This window comes from Streptopelia decaocto, assembly GCF_964273445.1.
Source record: "Streptopelia decaocto genome assembly, chromosome: 15".
Lineage (NCBI taxonomy): Eukaryota > Metazoa > Chordata > Aves > Columbiformes > Columbidae > Streptopelia > Streptopelia decaocto.
Window position 1 is genome coordinate 14,319,054 of NC_138670.1, and position 26,659 is coordinate 14,345,712.

A 26,659-nucleotide genomic window follows, 5' to 3' on the forward strand; every position below is an offset into this window, starting at 1 on the left:
CATGGGAGCTGCCCTGGTGTTGGCATGCAGAGGAGTGGCCGCGTCAGGCTACACGTGTGCTTGCCATGGGCAAACAGTGCAGTGCAGAGAAGCCAAGCGCTATCCTCCTCCTCCCCTTCCTCCCTGAGCATGGCCAGATACTTCTGCCAGCCAGGGGTGGGTGCCTGGCCCAAGCAGCCCCCTGGGGTGGCAGGTCCCCCCTCCCTGGCTTGCTCTGGGAGATGGGGCCAGCCATGTCCAGCTGATTTTTGACCTCAGGAGTGGTCACAAAGTGTTGGGTGTAGAGAGAACGGGAGCGACATAGGTCTGTGGGTGTCAGGTGTTCCCAGGGGAGGAGGGACGAGGCCGGGAAAGCTCCTGTGTTTTGCTGAAGCAGGCAGGAGGAGAGAAGGGTCCTGGGACCTTCCTCTACCTGCTGCCAGGGTTCTGGCAGCCTGTGCAGCCCTGTGCTGCCCGTGTGTCGGTGCTGCCAGGGTGACACTGGCAGGACAGCAAGGTAATGCCTGCCCCTGTACTCCTCTCTGCTGTCACAGCCTGGGAAAAGGCCACAGGCCCAAAAGAGACGTGAATTCTCCTTTCCTGGCGCCACAACCGTGTTCCTACCCTGACCTGCATCCCACACTTGAGTCAGGAAGGTGTCCCCGGCCCCTGGGCCAGGGCAGTCCCAGACACATACTGGCACAATAAAATTCCATTAGTGGTATTTAACATTATGTTTTGCATCTACAAAGGGAACCCAAAGAACTTCTGACTCTCCCCCCCTTGCTGCACGTGTCCCCTGGCTGAGGGAGCCCCCAGGGACCAGCCCCCTGTGCCGCTCAGGCCCCTGCTCCCTGGCATGGGTTTGTTGCATCTGCTGGGCAATCTGCCTGCGCTGGCTCATGACAGCTGCCCTGTCATTCCTGCAAGCAGGTGAGATTACACCCTCACCTGCCCAGTGCCAACAGGCTGGGCAACACTGCCCTCCCTACTCTGCTCAGCCAGGCCTGGAGCCAGGGCCCCCATGCTCCCCAAGGGGTTTATCAATCTCTCCTCACTCCACTCTCACGGGAAAAAGGAGGCCTGCTTGTCTGAGGCTGCGCTCAGCTGCATGCACGCACACCCCGCAGCCCTGGGAAGCCCCTGCGGGAGGCTGTGTGGAGCAGAGCAGGGCTGCGGTCCCCGCTGTGCTGGCCCTTTCTGGGGGCCTGTGAGGATGTGGCTGGGTCGTTACCTGGGTGAATGAAACCAGGAGAGGTGCAGACCTGGCGGAGCTGAGTCAGGATAGTTACCGCTTCACATGCTGAGAGCTGTGCATCCAAGGCTGCTTTACCAGCATAGCTCAGTGTGCGGCTGGGTGCTCTGTGCAGGAAGCCCAGCATCCGTGCTGCCAGCCATGCACCAGTATTCAGCACCACTGCCCCAGTGCTGCTGGCAGAGGGGCTCATGAACAAACCAGTTGCACCCCCACCAGCTCAAGGTTGCCAGTGGGGGCCCCCACACACCCTGAAGGGAGGACAGCTGCTCCCCAGCGGGGTGTTCACCCAGTGCCTGCTCCCCAGGTACTACCTCACCCAAATGGCTGTGTAATGAGCAAAGCTGCGGGCAGTGGAAAACCCTGCGTGGCATGTGTGGCAGCCTAACAGCACAGGGCTAATCCAGCAAGTGAAGATCACACAGCTTCTGAGGCTGGCAGAGGGATTGGAAGAACCTGTTGGGCAACACAGTGCCTAGAGGGGTTGTCTTTAGCACGGCTGCTTGGGAAGGGGCCATTGTGCTCCAGCAGCGCCGGATGATGCTCAGGGTTCTCCCTCTGCCAGGGAGCTGAGTGCTCTGGGATGGCAGCTCGGCTGGAGATCCACCCTGCTGGACTCTCTAGGCACCTCCAGCACAGCCCAATTTCTGGCTGCAGTGGTGGGTCTTTCCCTGGGGCAGAGGAGGCTGCGGCCCTGCTCCATCCCCAGGGAGCTGGAAACTCCCAGACGAGCCGTGAACTGGATCTCAGTGACCTGCTCTGGGGAAGCCCTTTGGTCTCTGAGCTGTAGGACAGGGCAGGGGTGCAGCACCTCTCCCCCTCTCACAGGAGCTGGAAACAGGTGGCAGCTGCCTGCTCTGCAGAGCCCACAGCACCTCAGAGCTGGCCAGGCTTGTCCAGGCTCTCCAGCCATGTCTACTGGCCTTTGCCAGAAACAAGGTTGAACCCCACCAAGTCTGAGCTGCAGCCTCCCAGGTGGGGAGCTTGGGGTCTCCACAGGATCCTCCTTCCACCCTGACACCTGGGCTTGGATGTCCTTCTGGCACTGCCCTCTGGGATGAGACGGGAGCCTGGAGGAATGTATACCTCTGAATCTCTGTATCCCCTGTTGCTCCCATCCCTGGCCGGGAGATGGGGCCTGCTGGGAGTGGTAGAGGAGTATTTATACCCTGTCCTGGGGCAGCAGAAGACCGACTGAGAGAGGTATGGGCCAAACCAGAGTGCTGTGGGATGGTGTAGGGCCAGGAAGGGCTGAGGACACCATGAGCAGCTCCTGAGTGTGAGCAACTGCTTGGGAATATGTGAGGCAACACAGCCATGTCCCCAGGAAGCCCTTGCGGGGTGCGGCGTCTGGCAGAGCCCTGGGAATGAATCTTGCGAAGGTGTCAGGAAGAGGCGAACGTGAGCCCCACAGAGTGTGCAGGGTGCCCCCCACGGTGTGATCTCCCGCAGGCCCCGTGCGGGAGGTACTGAAGCAAGCGGGCTCCGCGGGCTGACCGCCGGAGGAGATCGCCCGCTGCCACCCCACCCTCCGCGCCCGCGGGCAGGGCGGGGGTCGCGGGGCCGCTCTGCGGGCAGCGCTCGCATTTGGCGGGTCGCTAAAAGCTGTCGCGAAAGGCTGCGCCGGGACCGCTCGGGGGGTGCGATCCCCCGCCCGGCCAGGCCCGACCGCCGCGGCACGGAACGCGCGGGCAGGACACCCGCGGCATCGCCCCTGCGCTCCGCGTGAGGCCCGAGGGAGCCCGGGGCACGGCGGCGGCTCCGCTCAGCCCCACGGGCCGGGACCGGGACCCCGCGCCGAGCGGGGCGGGGCCAGGCGGGGCGGGGCCGGACCGTCCGGAGCGAAGAGCCAATGGCGGCGGCGGGCGCTGCGTGGGCGGAGCCGGCGGGGCGGGGCGGCGGGAATCGGCGGGCGGTGGCGGCGCGGGCGGGAGCGCGGGCGGGCCGGGCCGGAGCCGAGTGCGGGGTCGCGCCGCCTCGGCCGTCCTTTGTTGTCTCGGCCGCCGCCGCGCCTTCGGCCGGCAGCAGCGGCGGGGCGGGCGGGCAGGATGTCCCAGGACAACCTCGTCGGCATGGACGAGGGAGCGCTGCGGAAGCTGGTGAGTCCCCGCGGCGGGCAGGGCCGGGGCATGGCGGTTGTGGCGGCTCCCGGGGGCACGGGTCGGTGTATGGCTGGCGGTGCCCCGGCTCCCTGCGCCCCGCCAGGGCAGGGGAGGTGGTGGCTGTCCCAGGAGCACGGGCCCGGCTGCGCCTCCGCGGGTGGAGGAGCCGCCGCTGAACATCAGGCTGGGGGCGAATGGGGACGCTGGCGAGGAGCTGCTGCGGTGCCTGGGGGCTCCCGGGCAGCAGCACCGGGGGGGGCCCGAGCTGGCCTGGGCCGGAGCTCGGGGCACGCCTGGGCTCTAGTACAAGCCCTTCTCCTGCCCCAGTGGCTCCACAGACTCTGGCCCTCCCGCGTTGGCTACACTTGGCCCTTTGCTCACATCCTCTTTTAGCCTGTAATGTCTGTCCATTTGCTCCATCTCCTTGGCTGGTGGCTCCAGCCTGAGACTTTTCCTGCTGCCGGCTCAGCTACCGGCTCACCGCTGTCCCAGTGCCGGCTGCTATCTGGCCCAGGTCTCTGCTTTTGCGATGCCAGGGGCTGCTCCTCAGGCTCTGTGCCCTCATGGTTGGGCATCTCCTGTGCGGCAGCTCCTGGAGCAACATCCAAGTTGCTTCCCTGCTCTGTTTCTTCCCCCGGGAGTCAGAGCTGGAGCTGAGCCCTGACTTCACAGCTGCCGGGGCTGGGTGGGCTCGTGGGGGACAAGTGCCTGTGTGTCCCAAATGTGGGACTGTGTGTGCTGGGCTCTGACCTGCTCCGCCAGGGCTGTTGTGCCAGGAAGCCTTACAAAGTGCTGAACAGCTTTGGGCAGCCCTGCCCTTCCCTCCAGCTCTGGGACACGGCAGGCTCAGGGCTGAGGGTTTGCTGGGGTGGCCCAGGCGGGTGCTGGGGAATGGTTACGGCAGGAAGCTGAGTCAGCCGGGAAGGTGCTTCTGCGGGAACAGGAAAGAGTTGGGGTGCTGTGGCATCGGCGGGAAGCGGGAGCTGCGCCGTGCTGTGGGCAGGGGGTCAACATCGGGGTTGTGTTACCCTGCCAGAGCCTCCTGATGTGGCACCCTCAGCCTGCTCTGGGTGACAACATGCAGACTTGCCCTTTGTTGGTGGGCTGAGAGCCCACCGCTCTCTGTGGGGTGACATCAGGGCCAATGGGGAGCCCTGAAGGACTGGGAATGAGTGGTTGGGTTTCCCCTGTCCTGTCAGTGCTCTGGCTCTGCCATGTCCCAGCTGAGGTCTCTGGGCTGAGATAGAGCGGTGATGGGGTGGGTGTCGAGTTTGTGGTGCAGCTGGATCTCCAGCCGGCTGCAGAGGTGGATCGTACCCGCGCGGCAAGCACCGCTTCTCCCTGGGGCTTCATCTTTGACCGTCTGGGGCTTTGCATCCCCACAGCACCCTGCTTGTGGCTTGAGTCTCCCCGTGCCTGTGTGGCGCAGGCCGGGGAAAGCCTGCTCCAAGCTGACATGACGCGGAGAAGGAATTATTTTTCTTTCTGGTTAGGTTTTGGCTCCGCTCAGCTGGAAGAGGATTAGCCCATATAAGGGAAAACTGCCTCTCCCACCGCTTCCTCCCTGCTCCTCTGCCCTCCCCAGCATTTAACTCTGGGCTGTTTCTCCTCCCTTCTCCCAGAGAGACCGTGACAGCAGTGTTGTGGTGTCCCTGGATGTCCTGGAAGAAGGAGTCTGGGGGATGTGAGCAGGTCCCTGCAGCCTCCTTGCCAGGACCGCTGCTATGCTGGCTGGGCTGGGAGCTGCCCGGGAGCTTCTGCTGCCAAACTCCTTCCCATAGGCACCCATGCGGTTCCTGCCGCAGTCCCAGGAGGCCAGTTGGGATGAACCTGTGGTGCAGCATGAAGGTGAACAAGGGCTTGGAGAAGCTCAGGGAGGGAGCTGCAGGGAACAGGGTAGATGGCACTGCAGGGTGGCCCTTAGCTGGGTGTCTGGAAGCAGGCCGTCATTTGAGTGCTTGGAGCTATGCTGAGCTCCAGGCTGTCGTCAGCTGGCTCAGGGCTGGGCAATGCTCCCCTCTTCTGGCCCCTCCAGGTCTCACCTTGGTTAATTAGACAGGAAAGATGCAAATCTCCCTGCAGGCAGAAACAAGCAGGCTTGAGCTAGGAAAGTCATGGCCATGAGGTCCCCTTCTTACACTTGGTGGCCTTTGGGAAGGGCTTCAATGGCCCTGAGAAGCATTGTGTCCCAGCCATACTCCTTCCTGTCACCCAGCCATCCTGCCTGCTTTCCTCTGCCTGGGAGGCAGCCGCTGTCTCTGTGGCTCCTTCCAAAGGTGGCAGTGAAGCTCGTGTCTACAGGAGGTGCTTGATGTGCTTCACTCCTGTCCCCAGAGCAGTTTCCCTGTGGCCGTGCTCCAGCCTCGCAAGGACTCTGTGCTCAGCTGTTCTGGGGAGCCGGATGGATGCAGGGCTAATTACAGCCCTCCTGGAGGAGCTGCCAGCCGTGCTGGGGCTCTGAACATTGCTGTGCTTGGGCATCATCAGGAAAGCAGCCCACGGGTGCCTTGCCAGCACCCTTTTCACAAAGCCACTTTGTGTGTACGAGGCGGGCGTTTGCTCGTAACCATTAATTTGCTGCTGGCTGGGCAGGGCCGTTGGGGCCCTGGCATGTGCCGATCCCTGGGCCTGCCTGTGCCGGCAGCGCCGGGCCCCTTGGCCCCTTCCCACCGCTGGCTCCAGCTGTGGTTTCCGGCGCGCTCCCCGTCGCCGCTGGCCACGGAGCTTCTAAAGACACTCGCTTGCCTCATCCCGGCTCCCTGCTGACGTGGGCTTGGGACAAAGCTCTTTCTCCTGTCCTGCTGCTGTTTGTACCACACGGAGAAGCCATCCAAGACCCGGGTGCAGGTCAGGTGCCAGCTGGAGCCTCCTGGGCAGAGCAGACCCTGGAGCTGGCGGGTGGGTTTCACGCAGCATGGGGGTGCCACCCCTACTCTGGGGTGCGCAGGGCTGGTGTCCTGTCGTGTCCACCCTTTCCCAGCACTCCCAGCTTCTGCAGCTGCTGCCACCCCTGCTTTGCTCTGACCCAGCTGCCGGGGCTGCACCACCAGCAGCTTATTTAGTGAAGGGCCGGGACCTCGGCCTGCCAGTGTGCAGCACAGGAGTGTTTTTCAGTCCTCGTGGCCTTTGTGTGGCTGTGGGGAGAGCCGTGCTTGCCACAGGACATCTGCTGGACCAGGCTCCATCGCTCCCACCCTGTGCATGGTGGAGCTGGGCTTCCTGGCCAGCTCGGGTGGCCGCGGTCTCTGCTGGAGCTGCAGAGGGACAGGCCCTGTCTCCGTGCCTTTGTCCGGGCAGCCAGCGTCCCTCCGTGCCCGCAGCAGCGTCCCGGCGGCTGCCCCAGGGCAGGCAGGACGAGCACAGATGGGAAGTGGGAGGCCCATGTGGATGGAGGGGCTGATTTCCACCCCGACATCCCCCTGTTCTTCCCGGCCCCTTCCCTGCCCTTGTGCCAGTGGAGGTGGCAGCTCCAGACAAGACACCAAGGGGGGCGGCGGCAGGCCCTGGCTCTGCAGGCTCCTGTGCTGCTGCGGGATGTAATAAGTGGCTGCAATGTGTTGGGAGGGATGGCACTGCCAGCCGGCACAGGAGGGAGCACCCTGGCTTCAAGCAGCTGCCCCAAATATTGCGTGTGTCTCCAGCACTGGGCTATCCCGGAGGAGCCTCCCTGGGGGTCAGCGGTCCCAGCTGCCAAGCATCACACTGGGGTCTTCCCAGCTGGGGAAGGATAATGCTCCTGTTGGGGTCTTGAGGCTGGCAGGGGCTGGAGGACCATGATTTTGGCTGCCACTGGGGCGGTACGTGGTGGCCGTGTGCCTGCTAGCTCAACTGGGATGGAAATATCCTGCTCTGGTCCCCAAACTCCAAGGAGGGAGAGCAAAGGGTGATGGCTTTGCTGGAGGCTCTGTACAGGGGTTTCTGCAGGTGGTGGTTTAGAGCCCTTGGCACTGCTCAGCCTGGGCATGGCTGAGGGAACAACCTTGGATTCCTGCTGCAGTGGAACCTGAAGACCCTGGATGGGTGGCCTGGTGGTGGCCCTGCGGTGGCCTGTGGGGCTGGGAGGGGACTGATGCTCTTGTCCCGTGGTGCAGCCGCAGCTGCTCCCAGCATGCCAGTGCTTGACGCTGACAGCAGCTGCTGTGGGTCACGGGGTTTATTTTTAACGAGCTCCATGGGAAATCGCCTCCTGGGTTCCCAGCGCTGGGTCAGTCCCGCTGTCCCACAGCAGGACAGTGGGAGGACCATTGCCCTGGTTGGCCTCTCCCTGCAGATCCGGCTGCCTTCTGCCACTCTTCAGTGTGGGGGATGCTATGCTTGCCCCCCCTTGAGGCACTTGAGCTGGTGGCAGGGCTGTGGACCTGGTCTGGAAGAGGGGAAGCAACGCTGGGTGCCCCTGGCAGGTGGGCTGAGGAGCACCCATGAGATGTTTGTGGCGGGGCTGTGGGAAGAACATAGCTGTGCTTCCCACTCACAGGGGGTTGGACTTTGACTTAGGACAGATCGTGCTCATGGATTTGGCTCTGAGAGCTGCCAGCCATCCTCTAGCACTGGGTGAGAGGGGGGAGGCATGCGGGAGGGCCGGGGGGGCCCTCCCTGGGGGAGTGCTGGGACCCTTCCAACCAGCACCTCCTGCTGTGGGGGTGGCAGGAGAACAGGCTCTGCTGTCCCCCCCTGCTGCGGGAGGGCTGGCACGGGCAGGCGGGCTCGTCTCTCTGCTGATGGAGTGATGGGGCAGGGCCGCAGGGAACCCTCCTTTGGGGGCCGCATGGACCATCGATGGGCATTCATGCCATGCTGCCCCTGTCTCCTTGCTCCTCACGTGCCTGGAGATCTCAGTGCCACTGTGGCTGCCCCACCTCACCATGGCTGGTCCAGGAATCCTGCCTCGGGGGGCCATGCCCGCTCCCCGCGGGGCCAGGCGGTGCCGGGCAGCAGGCACTGTGTGCGTGGGCCCCGCCGGACAGACGGCCCCATTGTATGGTGCGTGGGCAGCCCAGCACGGGGCGGCACCAGGGCTGAGCTGGGGGCCACAGCGGCCGGAGCTGGTGCTGAGTCCGACCCTGTCACACCCAGCTGGAGGCAACGCTGGACCTGGCTGAGCGGCGCCGCATCCGCTCGGCTATCAGGGAGCTGCAGCGGCAGGAGCTGGAGCGGGACGAGGAGGCGCTGGCATCCAAGCGCTTCCGCCCCGAGCGCGGCAGCCACCGGCAGGACGACAAGGAGAACTGGCCGCGGTGAGTCTGGCGTGCGGTGGGGGTCCTGCTCGCCCCCGCCTCTGCCCCAGGGGTTGGTAACTTTGATGCCTGGCCCCACTGTACCTTGCACAGAGGGTGGGAGCAGCCCCACACCAAGCGGCTTGGCATGCGGGTGGGGTCCGCTGCTTGAATGGGCTGTTGCCCATGAGAGGACTTTGGTCCTGAGCACCCACGGCAGCTCCCGGCTGGCCACTCTCACCCCCACACAGGTCCCGGCGTCTGGAGGAGGAGCAGCAGGCGGCCCTGGCTGCCTTGTCCCGGCAGCTCGAAGCCATCACTGACGTGGAGGAGCTGACAAAACTGGTGAGTGACCGTGCGCCATAGCTGACTGTGGTCTGGGACTGACTGTGTGCCAGGTTGACCCTTCTTCTCTCCTGGGTCTTTCCCTCTTGCAGCTGCGGGCGGCGGGTGAGTACGAGGAGCGCAAGCTGATCCGAGCTGCGATACGCAAGCTGCGGGCTGAGGAGATTGAAGGTGAGGCACTGTCCCTGCGTCCCAGCACAGCTACCCCAGAGAGTCTGGAATGTGGGCAGCTCCTTCCTAAACACCTTTGCTCCCATCCAGCTGCAGCCCTGGCTGGGAACGTGCAGAGCAGCCAGAGGGACGGCAGTGAGCGCCCTGCTGTGCCTGGGGATGTGAAGAGCAGCCAGAGGGATGATGCTGAAACGCCAGCCCTGTCCAGGAGCAGGAAGAACAGCCTGAGGGACGATACAGAGCTGACAGCCCTAGCTGGGAGCAGGGAGAGCTGTGGCGAGGGCAGTGCTGAGCCCCTGGCCACAGCCAGGAGTGGGGAGAGCAGCCAGCAGGATGATGCGGAGCAGTCAGCGCTGGCTGGGCCAGAGGAGAGCAGCTACAGGGGAGCTGCAGAACAACCCCCTGCCGAGGAACCCGGAGGCTCAGCGGTGAGTGTGCAGGGCGCTGCTGGGGGACAGGGCCACTAAAGCCCTCCCCACCCTTCCCTTTAGCTCCTGTACCTGCCTCCCTGATGTGCAAAGCCCCAGGCATGCTGGGCTTGCCCACCCAAGAGGACCAGGGCAGGTGGAGCTGGGGACATGGGGGATGCAGCTGGGCTATGCCAGTGTGGCCCCAGCAGAGGTGAGCAAGGGCTGGGGGCTCAGGTCTGGCTGCTTCTGGGCTTCTCCCTGGGGATGCAGCCTGAGTGCGAGTGCTATGAGCGAGGGGTCTGCAGGCCCCTCAGTGCACTTGGTGCCCCCTCCCCGCAGCAGTTCTGCAGGAATGCTGCTCTCTGGAGGCGACAGCCGCTCATCCTGCCTGCGGCAGCTGTGTGCATCAGTCCTCCTGCGCAGGCAGAAACTCTGAACCCCCTGGGCCCCTGCTGGTTGTTTCTGCTGGCCCCTGAGCAGCTGGGGCTCACTTTGGAGCGAGGCTGGTCCGCACCAGCCATGGCTGAGGGAAGCATGAGCTAGTGGGCAGGACAGGAAGGAACAAGGACAAGCCTGGGTTTCCTGCACAGCGGCGGTGACCCTGCAGGGGACTGCGGCTCTTGTGACAGTAGGAAGTCCCTGTACAGACAACATGTGGGGTTGCCCTTTGGGACAGAGCATGTGGAAGGGAGAAGCTGAGAAGGAAGGTGCGAGTACCCACGTTCACCTGTGTTCAGCCCAGTTTTCCTGCCTGTGTGCCCTGGGGCTGTGGCCCTGTGCCACCTTTCAGCACTGTCTGTCTTCCCCATCTGGATGTGCTGGCACGCTGCTCCCAGCCCTGGCCATGCTGGGCCATCTCCCGAGCAGCTGGCAGGGCTCTCCCACTCTGTTCAGCTGATTACTCCAAACACAACACCATTTCCCTTAAAAGATGGCTGCAGTGGTGCCTGCGTTTGGGTCCAGCTTCCCTTGTGCACCCCCTCCACCTCCCCCTGCTCTGGAGTCACCTCCGCATCTGGAGCCCACAAGTGCTGCCGGAGGCACTGGCAGAGCCAGGACTTGCACCCTGTGCCATCGCTGGTGACACCCAGACACCCTGGCCCTGCTCAGGCATGTGTCAGGGACACACCTGTCACCTGCCTGCGGTCCCAGAGCATCCCATCTTTTGCCAAACTGCTAGTGCTGTGGGCAGGGACGGAGTGATGCCAAACTGGGTACTCTCTGCCTCATGCAGCTCTGGGGCTGGGGGCAGAAGGGGACAGAGGGCACTGGGCAGGAGTTCTCCTCTCTTCCCACCTTCTGGTATCCATGCTAGACGAGGCTGGTATACTTGTGGCAGGAGGCACAGAGCGTCCCAACAGCCAGCTCCTTGCTCCATGCCCTGGTGCGTATCAGCCCCACACAGAGGAGTGCCAGGAGCACCAGGTTTAGATCCCCCACTGGAGCAGACATGACGTCCCCCTCACTGCCTGCTGGAGACAGCAGGTGTGGGGACCCTTGTTCGCCTGCCAGACTCCTGCAGTGACCTCTGTGGAGGGGGTAGCTTGTCCATCCTCAGCAGCATGTAGGCGAGGTGGCATGGGAAGGGGCCACGGCCTGCGGAAAGTTCATGGCCAGGTGTCAGTGATGGAGCAGGGTGACCTGGCCAGAGACTGGAGTGGCACTGGCCCTGTGCTCACCCGCTGCTCTCCCCAGGCCCACAAGCCAGATGATGCAGTGAAGCAGGAACACGTCTCGGCTGGAATGCAGGAGCTATGCAGCCAGGAGGCGGGAGACCCCCAGAAACCCAGCACCCAGGGTGAGTCCCACACATGCTGGTGGCAGAGCCCTGTCCGGGTGTGTGCCCGGAGCGGGAGCAGTGCTGGGCCAGCTGTGGGCAGGGGCGGGAGGATGGAGAGGGCAGCACGGCATATCCCAGCGGTGCGGACAGGGGAGCTGGGCGCCTGGTGGGTCCACGGGAGCAGGCTTCCCCCGTGCACAGCGTCTCTTCTTTCCCACAGCTGTGGTCTCCAGGACCCTCGTGCTCCCGGAGCTGCAGCTGCCCCCAGAGCCCAGTCCGGAGCCTGAAGATGGTGGCAAGGAGCCAGAGCGGGCCCAGCTGTGTTCCCTGGGTGCTGCCCAGCCCACAGGCCAGCACCAGGCAGCCTGGAAGGACGGGGGCCCGGGCAGCCCTGCCGGCACCCAGGAGCCCGGTGCGGGGCAAAGCCGCCGGGTGGAGCAGCCCCACCTGTGCCAGCCCGGTGCCAGCAGTCAGGTACAGGACTGGCGGCACAGGCTGGGGCCATCGCTGCTTCCTTCACAGCGGCTGGTGATCCCATGGGTGAAGGCACTTTGGCGTGAAGGTTTGGGGGGGGAGGGTGTGGCCCCCCCCAGCTGACTGATTTGCCCCCTTTCCTCCCTGCAGCTTGGTGTTGGGTTGCGTGGCCAGGTGCTGGGGCCGGCTGGGAGGCATGGGGAGCCACCCGTGGGTAAGTGCAGCCCCGTGGGGAGGGAGTGCTGGGGCTGTTGGCCCCCCCCCACCAGCTGGGCAGAGCTGTCCCAGGGGTCCCCCACTGCCCGCCTGCTCTGCGGCACACACATCTCAGTGGTGCGGGGAAGGGCATCAGTCTTGGGGATGTGACTTATGCCCACACAGGCTGGGGCAGAAATGTGAGGGCAGGATGTGGATAGGCCAGGGGCCATCTCCAGCTGGTGGCCATTTGCCACCTGGCCGTGCAGTGTCTGCCCCAGCTGGGTGCCGGGGGAATGAGGTGTTGCGGGCTGTTTATCCATCCCCCAGCTCCAGGCTGGGCAGCAGCAGGGCCATGAAAGGGAATTGGTGCCTGCAGCAAACCCCGGCCTTTTGCATTCTTTGTCCCAATAAGGCTGGGAGCCGTCCGCCTGCTGGCCCCGGCCCACCCCCCGGGGCTGTGCCTGCTGGCCCGGCTGGGCCCAGCACCCTCTGGGTCCTCCCCGCAGCCTTGAGGGATGGCAGGGCCAGCACCTGCCCTCTTCCTGCTTCCCAGAAAACTGTCCCCACGGCTGCTCTGGGAGGAAACGGAGGGAGGAGGGGGGAAACACAAAGAGGCTCACTGCCCGCAGGGTCAAGGTTCCCACTTGGGGCTGCTCTTGCAGGTGGAGGTCCCCTTCCTCCCAGAAGCCCCATGGGCTGCTGGTTCCTGGGAAGGCAGAAGCCCTGGGGAGATGCTAGGGGGTGGTGGACTGCAGCGTGGCACAGCCCCAGGGTGGATGGAAGTGTGCGGGACCTGACCCCATTGCCTCACCTGGGGTCTCCAATCTGGGTCCTGGAGAAAGGCTGAGCCCCCCATTTGGGCACCAGCAACTCCAGCCCCAGGCGAGAGTGCTGCCTGTTTGGTGCCTGTCTGCTCCATGGGTGGGGGCTGAGCCACTGAGCCCCCTCTCCTCTCCAGAGCCAATCCTGGGCTGGCTCTGCTATGCCAGGGCCTGGCAGGTGCAGGGGTGATCCCAATCTCTTGGCACAGACCCCAGGTACCACTTGCTGCCCCTGCTGTGGCACTAGTGCCCCACCTCCGCTTTGCCCTCCTCTGCGCTGTACTTTTGGCACTGCAGGGCAGAGCCAGCTGTCTGTGAGTGCTGGTGCATTTTGGCACTACGCTCTGGGGAGTGTGAGGTGACATGGAGGGGGACCCCAGGGTGCTGTGCTTGTAGGGGGGTGGGGATGGCAACAGCACCCTATGCCACACTCACCCTCTGCCCCCCTTGTCCTGTTCCTTGCATATCTGACATGTCCTTTCCCAAGTGGCGGTGCCCACCCAGGATATAGCGGGGACCCAGGCTCGCCTGAACACTCACCGGTGGGAGCAAGCACCTTCCTCTCCGCGCCCAGCCGGCCGCACGGGTAAGGTCCCAGCGGTGGCTGCCTCCGCTCTCTCTGCTTCCCGGACCCCGGCAGAGCCTGGGCAGGCGCTGAGCTCTGTGGTGGCAGGATGCCCCTGGCTGAGCGGGGCTGGCTGCTGGCTGCCCACCTGCCCGGCGCCCATCCCTCGCCGGCGCCCATCCCTCGCCGGCGCCCATCCCTCGCCGGCGCCCATCCCTCGCCGGCGCCCATCCCTCGCCGGCGCCCATCCCTCGCCGGCGCCCATCCCTGCCCGGCACCCATCCCTCCCCACCCACGTGCACGCGCAGCCAGGCCCCAGCAGAAGCGGGAGCAGAAACTCTGAAGGGCTGCAGGCAGCCTGGGGACTGGGGCAGCGCGTGTGCCACCACAGCCGGAGGTGTTGCATGTGTGGTGGGCACCCTGGGGACAGCATGCATGGTGGTGGCACCTCAGGGCGGGGGGGGGGGGGGTGTGGGGAGGACAGGAGGCACGGTAGAGGGCACCCCGGGGCGCTGCGTGCATTGTGCGGGGCCGGGCAGGGGGGTGCAGCATGCATGGCGGGGACACCTGTAGGTCGCTGCAGCCCTGGTGGCCACACCGTGCCTGTCCCCCGCAGAGCCGAGCCCCGCCGGGCCGCCGCGGGCATCCTCGGTGCGGGAGCGCGCCCAGCGCTTCACCCCGACGGGTCCGGGACCGGCCCCCGGCGCGGCGGGGGCGGGCAGCGCGGGGGGGCGGGCCGGCCCCGGCCAATGGCAGCGGGGGCCCCACGCGGCCCCGCCGGGGCCCGCTCAAAACGCGCGGGGCGGCAGCGGCGGAGGCGCAGAGCAGCGCCCGGCCCCGGTCCCCGCCGGCCCCCGCCCCGCTGCCAGCCCTGGCCTTGACGGCATGAAGACCTACTTCACCATCGAGATCAAGGATGGGCGCATGCAGCCCCTCACGCCCCGCGTCGTGGCCGCCCCCGGCAGCCAGCGGGCAGGTGGGCACCAGGCGGGTAAGGTGGGCAACGTGGGCAGGGGCATCCATGGGGAGAATGGGATGAGGGAGACGGGTGGTGCAGGCAGGTGGCATCTGTCAGGAGACTGGGTGGGGAAGATTGGCAGCGTGACAGTTGGGCACTGCAGGGGTGATGGTTGTGAGTGGGCATCGCTCAGGGAGGTGGGGCTGGGAAAGTGGGCGCTGCAGGGGCAGTGTGCACCGTGAGGCAGGTGGGCGCTGGCAGGGACACCATGGGACAGAGCTCCTGACAAGGTGATGTGGGCAGTCAGAGCAAGTGGGTGTTGGTGGGCAGCTGGGCACTGACAGGGCAGTGGGCACCAGGGAGCAGGTGGAAACCAGCAGGCAGGTGGGCAGCGATGGCCAAGTGGGTAGCGATAAGCCAGGCAGACGCTGCTGGGATGTGTTAGCAGCAGCAGTGGCATTTGAGTGCTGGCGGCCCAGAGCAGAGAGTGAGCACTGCCAGAAGAGCGGAAGCTGCGGGCAGGAGCTTGCCTGGTAGCCATCACCCTTCGGCAGGGACACTCAGCCTGCTCAGGGCATCTCAGTACTGGGAGACTGTCTGGCCCCACAGCCTGTGCCCATCCTCAGTGTCCTGCCACATTCTTGCCCAGGGTCCATCCCCTGTCCCATCCCTATGACCGTGCACAGTTCTTTGCCCCACATTCATGCTCTGACCCCACTGACGTCCTGGTCCAGGGCAATCCGTGCTGTCTTGCTCTGTCCCATTCCTGTTGCTGCATGGTGTCTGATCTGTCCCTGCCTGCAGACATGCCTGACTTAGGATGCTCCTGGGGCTGTCCCTCACACTGGGAGGTCTTGGCTCAGCTGGAGCGCTGTGGAAAGTGCCCTTCCTTGGGAAGGAGGGTAGAGCCGGGCTGCTGAAGGGGGCCTGGCTTCCCCATCCCTTGGCTGTCCCCAGAGCCCTTCCCCTGTGTCAGAGCTCGATGCCCACCACTGATCAGGATGCGTGCAGCAGTCAGGCCAGAGCCGCTCCCCAGGTGCAGGGCTGAGCCTGCTGGGCTGGCACAAATCCTGCATGCCTCCCGCTCCCCCTGCAGAGGTGACCCTGGGGCTGCGGAGCACCCCCATCCGCATCACCACCATCCCCAGCAGCGGCAGTGGCGTCTGCAGCATCAGCAGCGTCAGCAGCAATGTCATCAAGGTGAGTGCCCAGAGAGGCTGGGTGCTGTGGGGCTGTGCCCCGCTTGGGCATGGTCTGGGGCTCCTGGGTTTGGGGTGGGGAGCAGTGACGAGGGTGGGTGGGTTGGTGCTGGCAGCACAGTCCAGAAGCTCTGGCTTTTGTTTTTGGTTTTGGGGTTTTCTTGGGTTTATTTTGGTGGTGTTTTGTTGGGGTTTTTTTGTGTGTCTGCACATGAACCCGCAACCACATGAACCCTCTGGACTGTGCCGCTGTGTATGCAGACATCTGGGGCAGGTGGAAGGGAAGTGGGCTGGGAACCTTCTGTGGTTCTCTCTCTGTTTTAACTAACTTTTATGGTGGAAGCAGCTTACGGAAAAATCCATCCCCACCCACTCCTCTGTTTTCTGTCCTGGAAAGAGCCCTTGGCTGTGGCGCTGGGCAGCCTGCCCGGGGGTGCGCCCTGAGGGTCTGTGACCCACCCTGGAGCTGTGGGCTGGGGTTCTGCTTCCTGCTGCTCTGCAGGCTCAAGCCAGCAGTGGAGCGGCAGCCCCAGCCTGCCTGACCCAGGAGGGATTCTTGGGTTCGACTGGAAAAGAAAAAAACCTGCCCCTGTTCTTTTTGGGGGGTGAGCGGGGTGCTGAAGGCAATGGGACTTGGTGTGTGCAGGAGGCAGCTCCATGTGTGCAGCCCCTTTAGTGCTTTTATCTGCTCCTGGCCATCTAGGGTAATGCAAGGCGCACGCAGCCTTGACACGAGCCAGGATGTCAAGTGCAGCGCTGCCTTGCTCGTGGCCCTGGGCTCGCTGAGCCAGCTCTGCAGGCACTGCTCCTTTGGTGGCCATGGCACTGCTGGTGGCCATGGCGCCGCTGGCTCAGGCTCTCTGCTTGGCCCTCGCCAGCACGGAGCAGGCAGCGCCCGCAGCCTGGCAGGGCCGCCCTCAGCAGCTGGGGCACTCGCTGGCAGGTCCTGCTGCCCACAGAGGGTTCTTTCCCCGTGCTAATGCGCTTGGGCAGGCTTGGCCCAAGCAGCCTGTCAGCTCTCATTAAGGTATTAGCGGCACTGCCTGGTGGGGTGGGGGGCTTGGGACCCATCAGCCGCCCGGCGGGAGACGCTGCCTCCAGGTGTTCTCCCACGGGCAGGGAGGAGGAGGCAGTGGCAGCGGTGCTGACGGCCCTGCCAGGTAGGGCTCAGTCGGAGGGGCTGGTGGGGTGTGGGGATCTGGGGACAGTGGCTACTGCAGCGTGTCCTCTGACTGATGGGGTGCTGCCTGTGCCCATTGCACGGGACCTGGTCCCCCGGTGCGTTCACCAGGCAGTATGGGAGGATGGCGACTGAGGCCCTCAGACCAGCACCAGCCTGGGGCTGGCGGTGTCGCTGTGTTGTGGGTGATGCTGGCCAGGGGCAGGATGGCATTCGGACAAAAGGGCACGTGGGTGGTCCCCGGCCATGAGGCAGCTGGCACGGTGATGGTCTGGGGCTGATCGCACGTGGAGGCTCTACCCCACCCACACTGCCCCACAGTACCCCCAAACAGGCACCGAGGGCACTGGCAGCAGCCCGATGGGGGCTGCTTGGTGGGGCTGCCCCTCGCCGAGCCGCCTGGTCTTGGGGCTGGAAACGCTGCCAGGTGCCAGCGCCTGCCTTGGCACCCGCGTGCGGGACCCCCAGCCGCTGCGACAAGAATAGCTCAGTGGGCGCGGAGCTGTGCCGGGCCGGCCTCCAGCCGGGGGTGGTGTCCCCGACGCCCCTATAAAGGGCAGAGGACAGCTGAGCGCGGACGCTGCAGCGCGCGCTGGCACCGCCACCATGCCGGGGGTCAGCCTGGAGGGGCTGGCGCAGGCCGGGGCGGCCGAGCTGATGGAGCTGCGGCGGGAGCTGGGGGCTTTCCGGGGAGTGGTGGAGGGGCAGCTGGAGCAGGCGCTGCAGCAGGTGCAGCCCCTGGCGCGGGCACTGCGGGCACTGGAGGAGGAGCACCTGGAGCTGCGGGCAGAGCTGGCGCGCCTGGGCCGCCGCCTTGACCTGCTGGCGCTGTGGCTGGGGCCAGAGCCCCCTGGGGAGGACATCAGCACCCTCTTTCTGGAAGCACAGGACCCTTGCGCCCACTTTGAGGGCACCGAGGAGCCCAGCAGCCCTGTGGCCCATCCGCCTGCTTTCTCCAGCATGCGGCAGCAATCGACCTTGCACCTCTCCAGGAGCAACAGTGGTGTGAGTGCAGGCAGCCCTGCCCCACGGCAGCGCCTGGCGGGGGGACGGGAGGGTGGCACCAGCCCGTGGGGCTCCCGGCAGTCCCAGGGGTGTCTGGAGCCAAGGTGAAGCCCCTGGCACAATATGGGACTATGGCTGTGGTGCGTGGGCAACAAAGTGTCACCGGGAGCTGCTACCATTTGGGCTCACTGCTGCGGGGGACAAATGGCGCCTGCCTGCTCCACATTGCCGGCGTGCCGGCAGGCTGCAGGCAGCTGTCCTGCCCCCGCCCGCACACAGCAGTGGGGAGGCACAGGTGGCGGCAAGGGCGCACGTGTCACCTCCCGCCGGTGGCTTTGCCATGGGTGCGGTGCTGGGCCGGGGCAGCGTGACGCAGGTTGGGGCCAGGTGCGCAGTGGGGCTGCTCTGGCCCTGCGCCAGCACGTCCCCTCTGCTGCCTCCCTGCCCTATTCCAGGCCTGGCCCGCTGCCTGCGCGCATTGCTGGAGGGTCGTGCTGAAAGGGACTTGGCGTCCTGGCTTTGCTCTGGTGGGGACTGAGCTGGCCTAGATCCTGAGCAGGGATGCGGGGGACGCTCTTGATCTCCTGCACAAGCTCTTCTCTCTGCTAAATCCCTTAATTCCCTGGAAATCCCGTGTGCTGCTAATCATGTGCACTGGCCTTGCCAGCACTTTGCCTGCTGCTGGGCACTGGGCACTGCCCAGCCTGAGCACCCAGGCAGCCCCTGCCCGCTGGAGGGCCCTGGCACCCGATGTGATGGGGCTGGGGAATATTGGGGAATGTTTTAGCAGCCAGACCGAGGGGAGGTCAGAGACTCCTGGGCCCTCTCGGGGCAGTGGGTGCCACAAGGGGGGATGTTGCTCTCCCCTTCCTGCCTTGGTCACTGTGGATGCCTGTGGCGTCCCACCGGTTGTGAGCTCTTACACCGCATGTAGCATGTCTTCTCCAGAGTCCCTGCTGCCCATGACACTGGGCAAGTGTCAGGGTGATGTGGGGCTTGGACCCCGAGCAGCATGGGGGTGGTGGCTGAGCCAGCAGGGGTTCAGTCACGTGGTGGTGTCCTTGTAGATGGAACCAGAGGTGGTGGAGCAGCCCCAGACGTCGAGACTGGTGGTGGAGCAGCCCCAGACGTCGAGACTGGTGGTGGAGCAGCCCCAGACGTCGAGACTGGTGGTGGAGCAGCCCCAGGCACCGAGACTGGTGATGGAGCAGCCCCAGGCACCGAGACTGGTGATGGAGCAGCCCCAGGCACCGAGACTGGTGATGGAGCAGCCCCAGGCACCGAGACTGGTGATGGAGCAGCCCCAGGCACCGAGACAAGAGCCGGAGCTGCCCAACGGCATGGAAAAGGTCCAAGTGAGGGAGCTGGAGAGAAGGAGCAAGCTGAATATCGAGGAGCTGAACAGGATTGAGGATGAGGATGTTCTGGATAAGATGGTACCTCCTTTGCTGCTGGGCTACCAGGGGAAGGCAAGGGGACTCCAAGCTGGTGGCAGGGGGGTGATGCTCACCTCCACCTCCTCCTGTAGCTGGATCGGACAACAGACTTCGAGGAGCGGCGACTGATCCGAAATGCCATGCGGGAGCTGCGCCAGCGCAAGCGAGGTACTTGGGGATGGCAGCCCCAGTGGTGGCTGGGGCTGTGGTTGTGGTGTTGCAGGTGGAGCAGACAGGGCTCTAGAGTGGGGCCATCCAGCTGTGGTGAAGCAGGAGGGCGCACTGGGTCTCCTGCACCCCTGGCTGTGCCAGGCTGAGGATATTGATCTCCCCACGAGCCAGTTGTGGATGGCAGCAGCAGGCAGGACACCTGGTGTGGCAGGGACTGTGTGCACTGCTCCTGCCTCTCCCTGCTGACACCAGCTCCCACCTGTCTTTGCAGACCAGCGGGAGAAGGAGCGGGACCAGCGGCTGCAGGAGACAAGGAGCCAGGCCATGGCAGGGAGGGCCGGCCATGCCACCGAGACCACCACCACGCAGAGCACCCAGTCAGCCGATGGCTCGGCACGCAGCACCGTCACCAAGACTGAGCGTCTCATCCAGTCTAGTATGAGCTATGCTGGGGGGTCGTGGGGCTTGCTTGCCAGCACAGCTGGTGTGCTGGCCCTTCAGGAGGCTGTGGAATGGCTTTCCTGACACTCTGCCACTGCAGCTTCTCTCTGCGACTCTCACCACTTGTTGTGGGTATGCCTTAACCACGCTGGGAGCAGGACCGTGGTTCAGGGCTGTTTTGCTGCATCTCCTCTGGCTTGCTCTGATCCTGCCTGGGGATCTTTAAGGAATCTGCTCTGGTGACTTCCTACCCAATCCTCCATCCCATTGGGGTGGCAGGGGCCTTGTCTGCACTTTGGGCCTGTCTCCTGTCCTCTGTGCCTCTGCTCTTCTAGTCCCTGTGTGGCTCAAGCTGAGAGTTGCTGCAGGGGTCAGGGATGCTCTGGTTCCCTTGCTCCTTTGCACTGGCATTTTTGCTGTGCTGTCCCCGCTCTGCTTGCCCTGGCCACTCCTTTACCACCTGAGACTTCTTGCCGCACTATGTGGATGCGAGGGTGCTCGACAGCAGTAGGTGTCTGTGGATGCTGCTGCCCCCGGCCCCAGCTGATCCCATTTCCTTGCCCCCTGCAGGTGATGGCACCAAGACCTCCCGTACCACAACCACGGAGTCGAGTTATCTGAAGAGATCAGACAGTAAGAGCTTTCACTGTGCTTTCCCCGTAGCATCCTCTGGTGTATCCCCAAGGGCGTTGCTGCCACTGAGCCAGCCCTGCCTGTGGCATGGGCAGAGCCCCCCACCTGCCTGGCACTGCTTCCCTTGGCTCCTGCCCAAGGCCTCTCTCTTTCTCTCTCTGCAGGTGGCAATAGCACATTTGTTCAAACAAAATCATCCTACAGCTCCTCTTCCAAGAAGACAGGCAGGTAAGCGGTGGTGCCTTCCTGGGATCAGCCCCAAGCAGTCCCTGTCAGCCTCCTGCTTACACAAATTCTCTCTGCCCAGCTTGCAGTGTCCTTGTGCAGGCATGTCCCCAAAGCCTCCTCCCGGTCCTTGGGGCACACTCACTTTGTCCAGCAGTCCACATCGCTCCCTCCATGGGCATGGAGATGCCTGCACTTGAGGCCACCCCGCAGGGACACAGAGGTCTCCAGAGCTCCGGGGCTGACAGCGGGCTGAGGCCACCATGTGCCCTTCCCTGGCTGCCCACAGCCCCCTTAACTCTGTCTCTGTCTCTCCCAGCATCTTTGACCGTGAAGACGAGAGTGCCTCCAGGCAGAGCAGCCTGGCTGCGCTGGAGCGGCGTCAGGCTGAGAAAAAGAAGGAGCTGATGAAAGCTCAGAGCCTGCCCAAGACATCGGCCTCGCAGGCTCGCAAGGCCATGATGGAGAAGCTGCAGAAGGAGGGTGGGAGGTGAGGCTGGGCCGGGGGCAGGCTCGCGGGCGCAGCGAGCACCGCTTGGATAACACCCGTGTCTTCTGCCACAGCTCGCCAAACCCCGCGCCAGCACGCAGCGCCGTGCAGCGCTCCTCCAGCTGTGTGACCAATGCCAACAGCATCAAGCAGATGTTGCTGGACTGGTGCAGAGCCAAGACCCGAGGCTACGAGGTGGGTGCCACCTCCTCTCCCTGTCCCCAGGGCCAGTTTCTCTGCCCCTTGATAACTCTCCTGCCCCTGCAGCACGTGGACATCCAGAACTTCTCGTCCAGCTGGAGTGATGGTATGGCCTTCTGTGCCTTGGTCCACAATTTCTTCCCCGAGGCATTTGACTACAGCCAACTGACACCTCAGAACCGCCGCCACAACTTTGAAGTGGCCTTCTCCTCCGCAGAGTACGTAGTTCTCTTGACATCCCATGGGCTTAGGGTAGCTCAGGGCAGCTCTCCTGCTTGCTGCCTGGGGCGAGGGAACACAGGCAGGGGCGATGGCGCTGGGGGTGAGCGCCCGTCAGCGTCGCTCCCCCTGTGCTGTGCAACAAGGTTTGGACACTGGGAGAAAGCAGTGGCAGCGTGGACAGCGCCACGAGAAGCCAGCACGACCCAGTCTGGCGTGGCGAGGGTGGACATAGAGGTCTGGGCTTGCTGGGTGTGGGGCAGAGCAGCCAAAGGCAGGGCAGCAGCCCCCGAGCCCACCTGGCTGCAGGCAGTACATACCATTCTGGGGTGCCAGGTGTGGGACCACAGCCCCTGGGAAGCAGGGCTTGCCCGTGCCAAGTGCCTCCTTTCACGGTCATTGGAGCTCAAACACCATCGCAGCTTCTCCAGTCTCTTCCCTTCCCCTTTTGCTTCTGGTTTTTCTGGGTGCTGAGAGATGGGAGCGTGTCCAGCTGGAGGGCTGGCAGCCAGCCCCTCTCTCCTTCCTTCTGTCTCTCTCCCACCCGCTCCTCCTCCCCTCCAGCACCCTGCCCAGTGGCAGGGCCGGGCAGGTGGAGGTTCCATCCCAGCCGGTGCCTGGGGCGGTGGCGTGAGCTGGGAGCTCCCCCGAGCTCCTGGGTGCTGTGGTGCTGTTCGGATGAGTGAGAAGGGGGCCGTGTGCCTGGCTCTTGGCGTTCCTGGTAATGGACTTTTTGCCTGAATTGGGGAACCAGTGTGTGGACTTGAGAGAGCCATCAATCTCTCCAGCCTGGAAGCCAGGTGGCCTCTCGTCCTTCCTCCTCCTCCAGCTCTTGTGAGCGTCTCCTCCTGAGCTTCCTGCACCAGGGCTGTGCCGCGCAGTTCCAAGCAGAGCTGGGCAGGAGGGCTGGGCTCGCCCCCCCCATCCTCCCGGCGGGTCTATATAGAGGCTATATAGAGCGCCGCTCCGCTCTGGAACCCGCTCCCTGAGCACCCGGCGTGCCAGAACACTTCACTCCTCCTCCCCTGCCTCTGTCTGTCCTTCCCTCTGGACCTCACGCCTCTCCACACCGCTCACCTGTCCTCCCCCTCCCTTGCTTGTGCCCCCTGAAATCTCACTGAATGGCCTTGGTGCGGCAGTGCCCAGAGCCCTCCTGTCCCTGCATCGCGCACTCCCAGAGCATGCGAGAGCAGAGCAGCATCTGCCCGGGGGTGGGACGGGAACTGCATTGATCCGTGTCTCTTGTTTTCTCTCTTTCTCCCCTCCCCGACTGGGCTGCGGTCACTGGCTTGCCCCTCTCTCTCCCTGCCCTCAGGAAGCACGCGGACTGTCCGCAGTTGCTGGACGTGGAGGACATGGTCCGGATGCGCGAGCCAGATTGGAAGTGTGTGTACACATACATTCAGGAATTCTATCGCTGCCTGGTCCAGAAGGGGCTGGTAAAAACCAAAAAGTCGTAGCCCATTTTCACCCCCCTGGGAGCGATGGTGAGAACCTTCTCCTCCAAATACCTTCCCGTGCCCCACTGCCGCCACTTGGCTGAGGGGCCGGGGAGCGGCCGCCGTGGCTGGGGAAGAGGCTGGGGGAAGCAGGTGGGCGAGGGACGAGTGCTGGTGGCTTTGGCCAGCGGGGCCAAACTGTGGTCAGGAGAGGGGTAGAGGTGGCCAGCTGGCCTCTGGCCTTCCAGAAGAGCATCCATGGGGATCTGGGGAGGCGGGGACTCTATCACCCTTGGGGGGCTGTTGGCTTTCCAGCCACGGGGATGGCACGAGAGGGAATGGAGCTGCCGCAGCTCTTTCCTCCCCTGTTGGCTGAGCCTGACCCAGGGGTGAGCAGCTGGGGGTGCTGCTCTGGGTGCTCTACAGCAGCGTGAGCCCGAGCGGTGCTGCCTGGGTGTGGGTGAGCCCCCATGGGATGCCCCAGCATCACTGTTCACACTTGCTGCCTCCTCCCCGGCCTGGGGCTGGTGGTGGCTGCCGCCCCCGGCAGGGAGGGGCTGCAGCCGCTGTTGCGGGGCCAGGCGGGGGCCATGGTGCCCGGCCCGGCCCGTGAGGTGCTGCCTGCTCATATATGGGCAAGAGCAGGGAGCCTGGAAACTGTGAGTCAAGGCTTGGGTCCTGCCTCATCTTGCAGTGTTTGTGCTTGTCTTCAGGGGCATCCCAGCTGGCGCTGGAGCTCCCGCTCCCCCCGGCTCTGCATAGCACCAGCACACCGGGACCCAAACAATGGCTTTATAAGGGCAGAACCGCTCTCCTTGCGCTGCTGTTCCTTTGCCATCACCTCCTGAGCCCGGGCGGGTAGTAGCAGGGGGCCTTGAGCTCAGGCAACCACATCCCTGGATGGGGCCAGTGCTGGCCAGGCCATCAGCTTGGAACCCATCATCTCCATGGCTGCATCATCTCCAGTACAGCTGCAGCCCTGTGGGAGAGCTGGGGTGGCAGGGTGCATGACCAGGCGCTGTGTGGCTCTTGGTGGCCCTGCTGTGTCCCAGGGCACTGGCACCAGCTGGGGTCTGTCCTCAGCTGTGTTGGTGCCAGCCCCGGGGGCTGGAGTGGGCTGTGCTGGCGGGCTGAGGTGTGCAGCAGGGTTACTGCTGTCTGGGAAGATGGGGGTGATGGCTTGTGGGGGGTGTTGTAGTGGTGCGTGGCAGTTTGGGATTCAGATCCTCCCTGTGCTCGGAGCTGCCCAGTGCACCCTGTCATTGGGGGACAGCCCCCGCTGGAGGGTGGCCCTGGGACTAGAGCAGCCAGGCTGGCCATGGCATCAGCAGGGGCTGCCAGTTCACGCCAAGCAGCCCCCAGGTGCTGGCGCAGTCCCCCCAGGCACTCATGGCCACATCAGCCGTTAGCAGCAGCAGCCCAGGGTGCTCCAGCCCTGTCTGTACCCTGGTGGGCCCTGGCACCTACCACACTGCCTGGCAGGGGTGGAGGGACCTGGGCAGGGCTGAGGCGGGGCAGCCATGGCAGGGTTGCTTCTGTGCAGCCCCAGCCTCCAACAGAAAGGCAGAAGGACAGAGGTGGCCTCCCCTCTGTGCCTTGCCTGGCCGTTCCAGTGACTCCCCAAACTGTGCTGGAACCTCCCCAGCTGCCTAGAGAGCCCCAGAGCGGGAGAGAGATGGCACTTGCAGGCCAGAGAGCTGGGTGGGTGGTGAGGGTAGGGCCCTCCCAAAGGGGCAGCGGCAGAGCCCAGAAGCTGCGGCCTGCCAGGACCCCCAAGGTTGGCAGCTGCTCGAGCAGGGCCCTGCGCAGACCCCAGCAGAGCAGTGGGGCTGCAGGTGGTGGGCACAGCCAGCACTGGGCTGGTGGAGGGGGGCAGTGCCCACCCCACGCGTGGTGCTGTGCCTGGGGCAGGCAGCGCCCTGAGCTCGAGTCCATGAGTGTGGGAACGGGGCTGGCAGAGCTGGTGGGAGGCAGGAGAGCTGGGCCAGGGCTTGCAGCAGGAGTGATGGGCAGCAAGTGACCAGGACCCCTCTGCCTTTCGCTGGTCCAGTTGCTGGCGTTTGGGGCAGGGCCACAGCACAGACGTGTGGGCAGGCTGGCAGGTCTCCCTCATCAGCTGGAGGAGGAGGAGGGTCAGCACAGCCTCTGCAGGGGGTGGCTGCCAGCACCAAGGGGACTGCAGTGGGTACTGAGGGGTGGGCAGGAGCTGAGGGCAGCAGTGCCCAGTGCCAGCAGGCCTGGGGCAGCGTGGGTCCCCCATCCCAGCCCCTGGGGTGGGGCAGCTGGCCCGGAGCCATGCTGAGGTCTGCGTCTCTGCAGGACGCTGGTGGACTGCGTGCCGTTGGTGGAGGTGGAAGACATGATGATCATGGGGAAGAAGCCAGATGCCAAGTGTGTCTTCACCTACGTGCAGTCCCTCTACAACCACCTGCGTCGCCACGAGTTGCGCATGCAGCAGAAACAGTGCTAGAGCCTGCCCTGCCCACCACCCCGCTGCCCCCTGCCCTCAGGGCTGCCAGTGGGCTGCTTGCCCCAGGAGGGTCTGGGGGGGACACAGGACTGGCGCTGGGGGCTCTGCCACCAGGGCAACCCCGCGCCTCTGCCTCGCTGGAGCTCCCTCTGCCCTGGCTGGCTGCGGGCTGACCCTGTGGGCAGGGCAACGCAGGGCCAGGCAGGTGCTGCCAGGGATGCTCCCCAGCTTGGCTGCCTCCCGCACTCCAGTGTGTTAAATTATTTGTTCTCCAGGAGCTGTTTGACCTGTGGGCAGCACCTTTGTGTCCCTGGGGAGGTCTGGGCACAGCTGCGCCTTCAGGCCCAGGGCTGGCATGGGTCAGGGGCCGAGCAGGGTTTTGCAGCCCAGCCCAGGTCGCAGTGTGTCTGCCAGCGGCTCTCCTTGGCCCCTGTGAGGAAGCCCCTCTGCCCACTGTAGGCCCTGCTTGGTGCCGCCTCCCTGGGGCCGGCTCCACGGCCCTGTGCTGACACCCTGCTTCCCACTGCGTATGTGCACCCTGGGCCACTTCCACACCAGGGGGCTGCAGCACCCGCATGCTGGGGAGTGGGCAGGGAGGCGAGGGGCCCCGGGGGAGCGAGGGGGCCCAGGAGTGAGCTGGGACGGCAGCCCCTGCTCTCCTCCCCAGCTCAGCTCAGGGCACTATGTGCTCGGTGCCGCTCACCCCTCCATCACCATCTCTACACCCGCGTTGACACATGTACCAACACCAGCCAGACAATAAAGGTTTATTCTATAGGGTGACGCCTTCGCCTTGGGTCCTTCTCCCCAGCCACATTGCTGCTTTGTGCCACCAGTGCAGCACACGCTGCAGTGCCCAGGAGAGCGCTGGCAGCCCTGTCCGCAGGCCTACTGCTCACCTGGCCATGGGGGGAGATGTGGGGCACGTGCTGCTCCTCTTGCTCAGGGACAACACCCAGAGCCAAGGGGCACCATCAGCATCCCACCCTGACCACGGGCTGCTGGTTTGCTGCCCCCCAACACCCCCAGGCCTGGTATGGGGAGAAGACCCCACGCTGCCACCAAGACTGCGTGCAGGCAGGTCTGCAGGCAGTGCAGCTGTGCCCTGCTCCCTTCCCAGACAAGGACCAGATGTCCCCTTGAGCCAGCGCAGCCATTGAGCTTTGGCTCAGCACTGCAGGACCCATTGCGGGGTCACACCCATACCTGTGCAGCCCGTGAGAGCAGCTGTGGTGCCTCATCCATCTGTCCATTGCACCGCAGAGGCGGTGGCACAGGA

The 26,659-nt window shown here is 64.7% G+C and overlaps 1 protein-coding gene across 5 annotated transcripts; it reads left to right on the forward strand.

Moving 5' to 3' along the window:
- The first annotated feature begins 3,180 nt into the window (after window positions 1-3,180).
- On the forward strand, window positions 3,181-26,159 carry SMTN (smoothelin). Of its 5 annotated transcripts, XM_082066019.1 has the most exons (22): window positions 3,181-3,333; window positions 8,410-8,570; window positions 8,801-8,894; window positions 8,987-9,065; window positions 9,156-9,493; window positions 11,171-11,273; window positions 11,476-11,729; window positions 11,880-11,943; window positions 13,236-13,334; window positions 13,930-14,289; window positions 15,368-15,471; window positions 17,539-17,655; window positions 18,723-19,091; window positions 19,184-19,259; window positions 19,534-19,698; window positions 20,274-20,336; window positions 20,501-20,564; window positions 20,881-21,051; window positions 21,126-21,246; window positions 21,319-21,470; window positions 22,787-22,958; window positions 25,230-25,368. In XM_082066019.1, exons 1-21 carry the CDS (start codon window positions 3,283-3,285, stop codon window positions 22,929-22,931), a joined length of 3,150 nt encoding a protein of 1,049 aa, XP_081922145.1. In that variant the 5' UTR covers window positions 3,181-3,282; the 3' UTR covers window positions 22,932-22,958; window positions 25,230-25,368. The 5 variants fall into 5 exon arrangements, with proteins under 5 accessions (XP_081922145.1, XP_081922144.1, XP_081922146.1 ...); XM_082066018.1 differs by lacking the exon at window positions 22,787-22,958 and having other exon boundaries at window positions 25,230-26,159; XM_082066020.1 differs by lacking the exons at window positions 17,539-17,655; window positions 22,787-22,958 and having other exon boundaries at window positions 25,230-26,159.
- The last annotated feature ends 500 nt before the right edge of the window (window positions 26,160-26,659 follow it).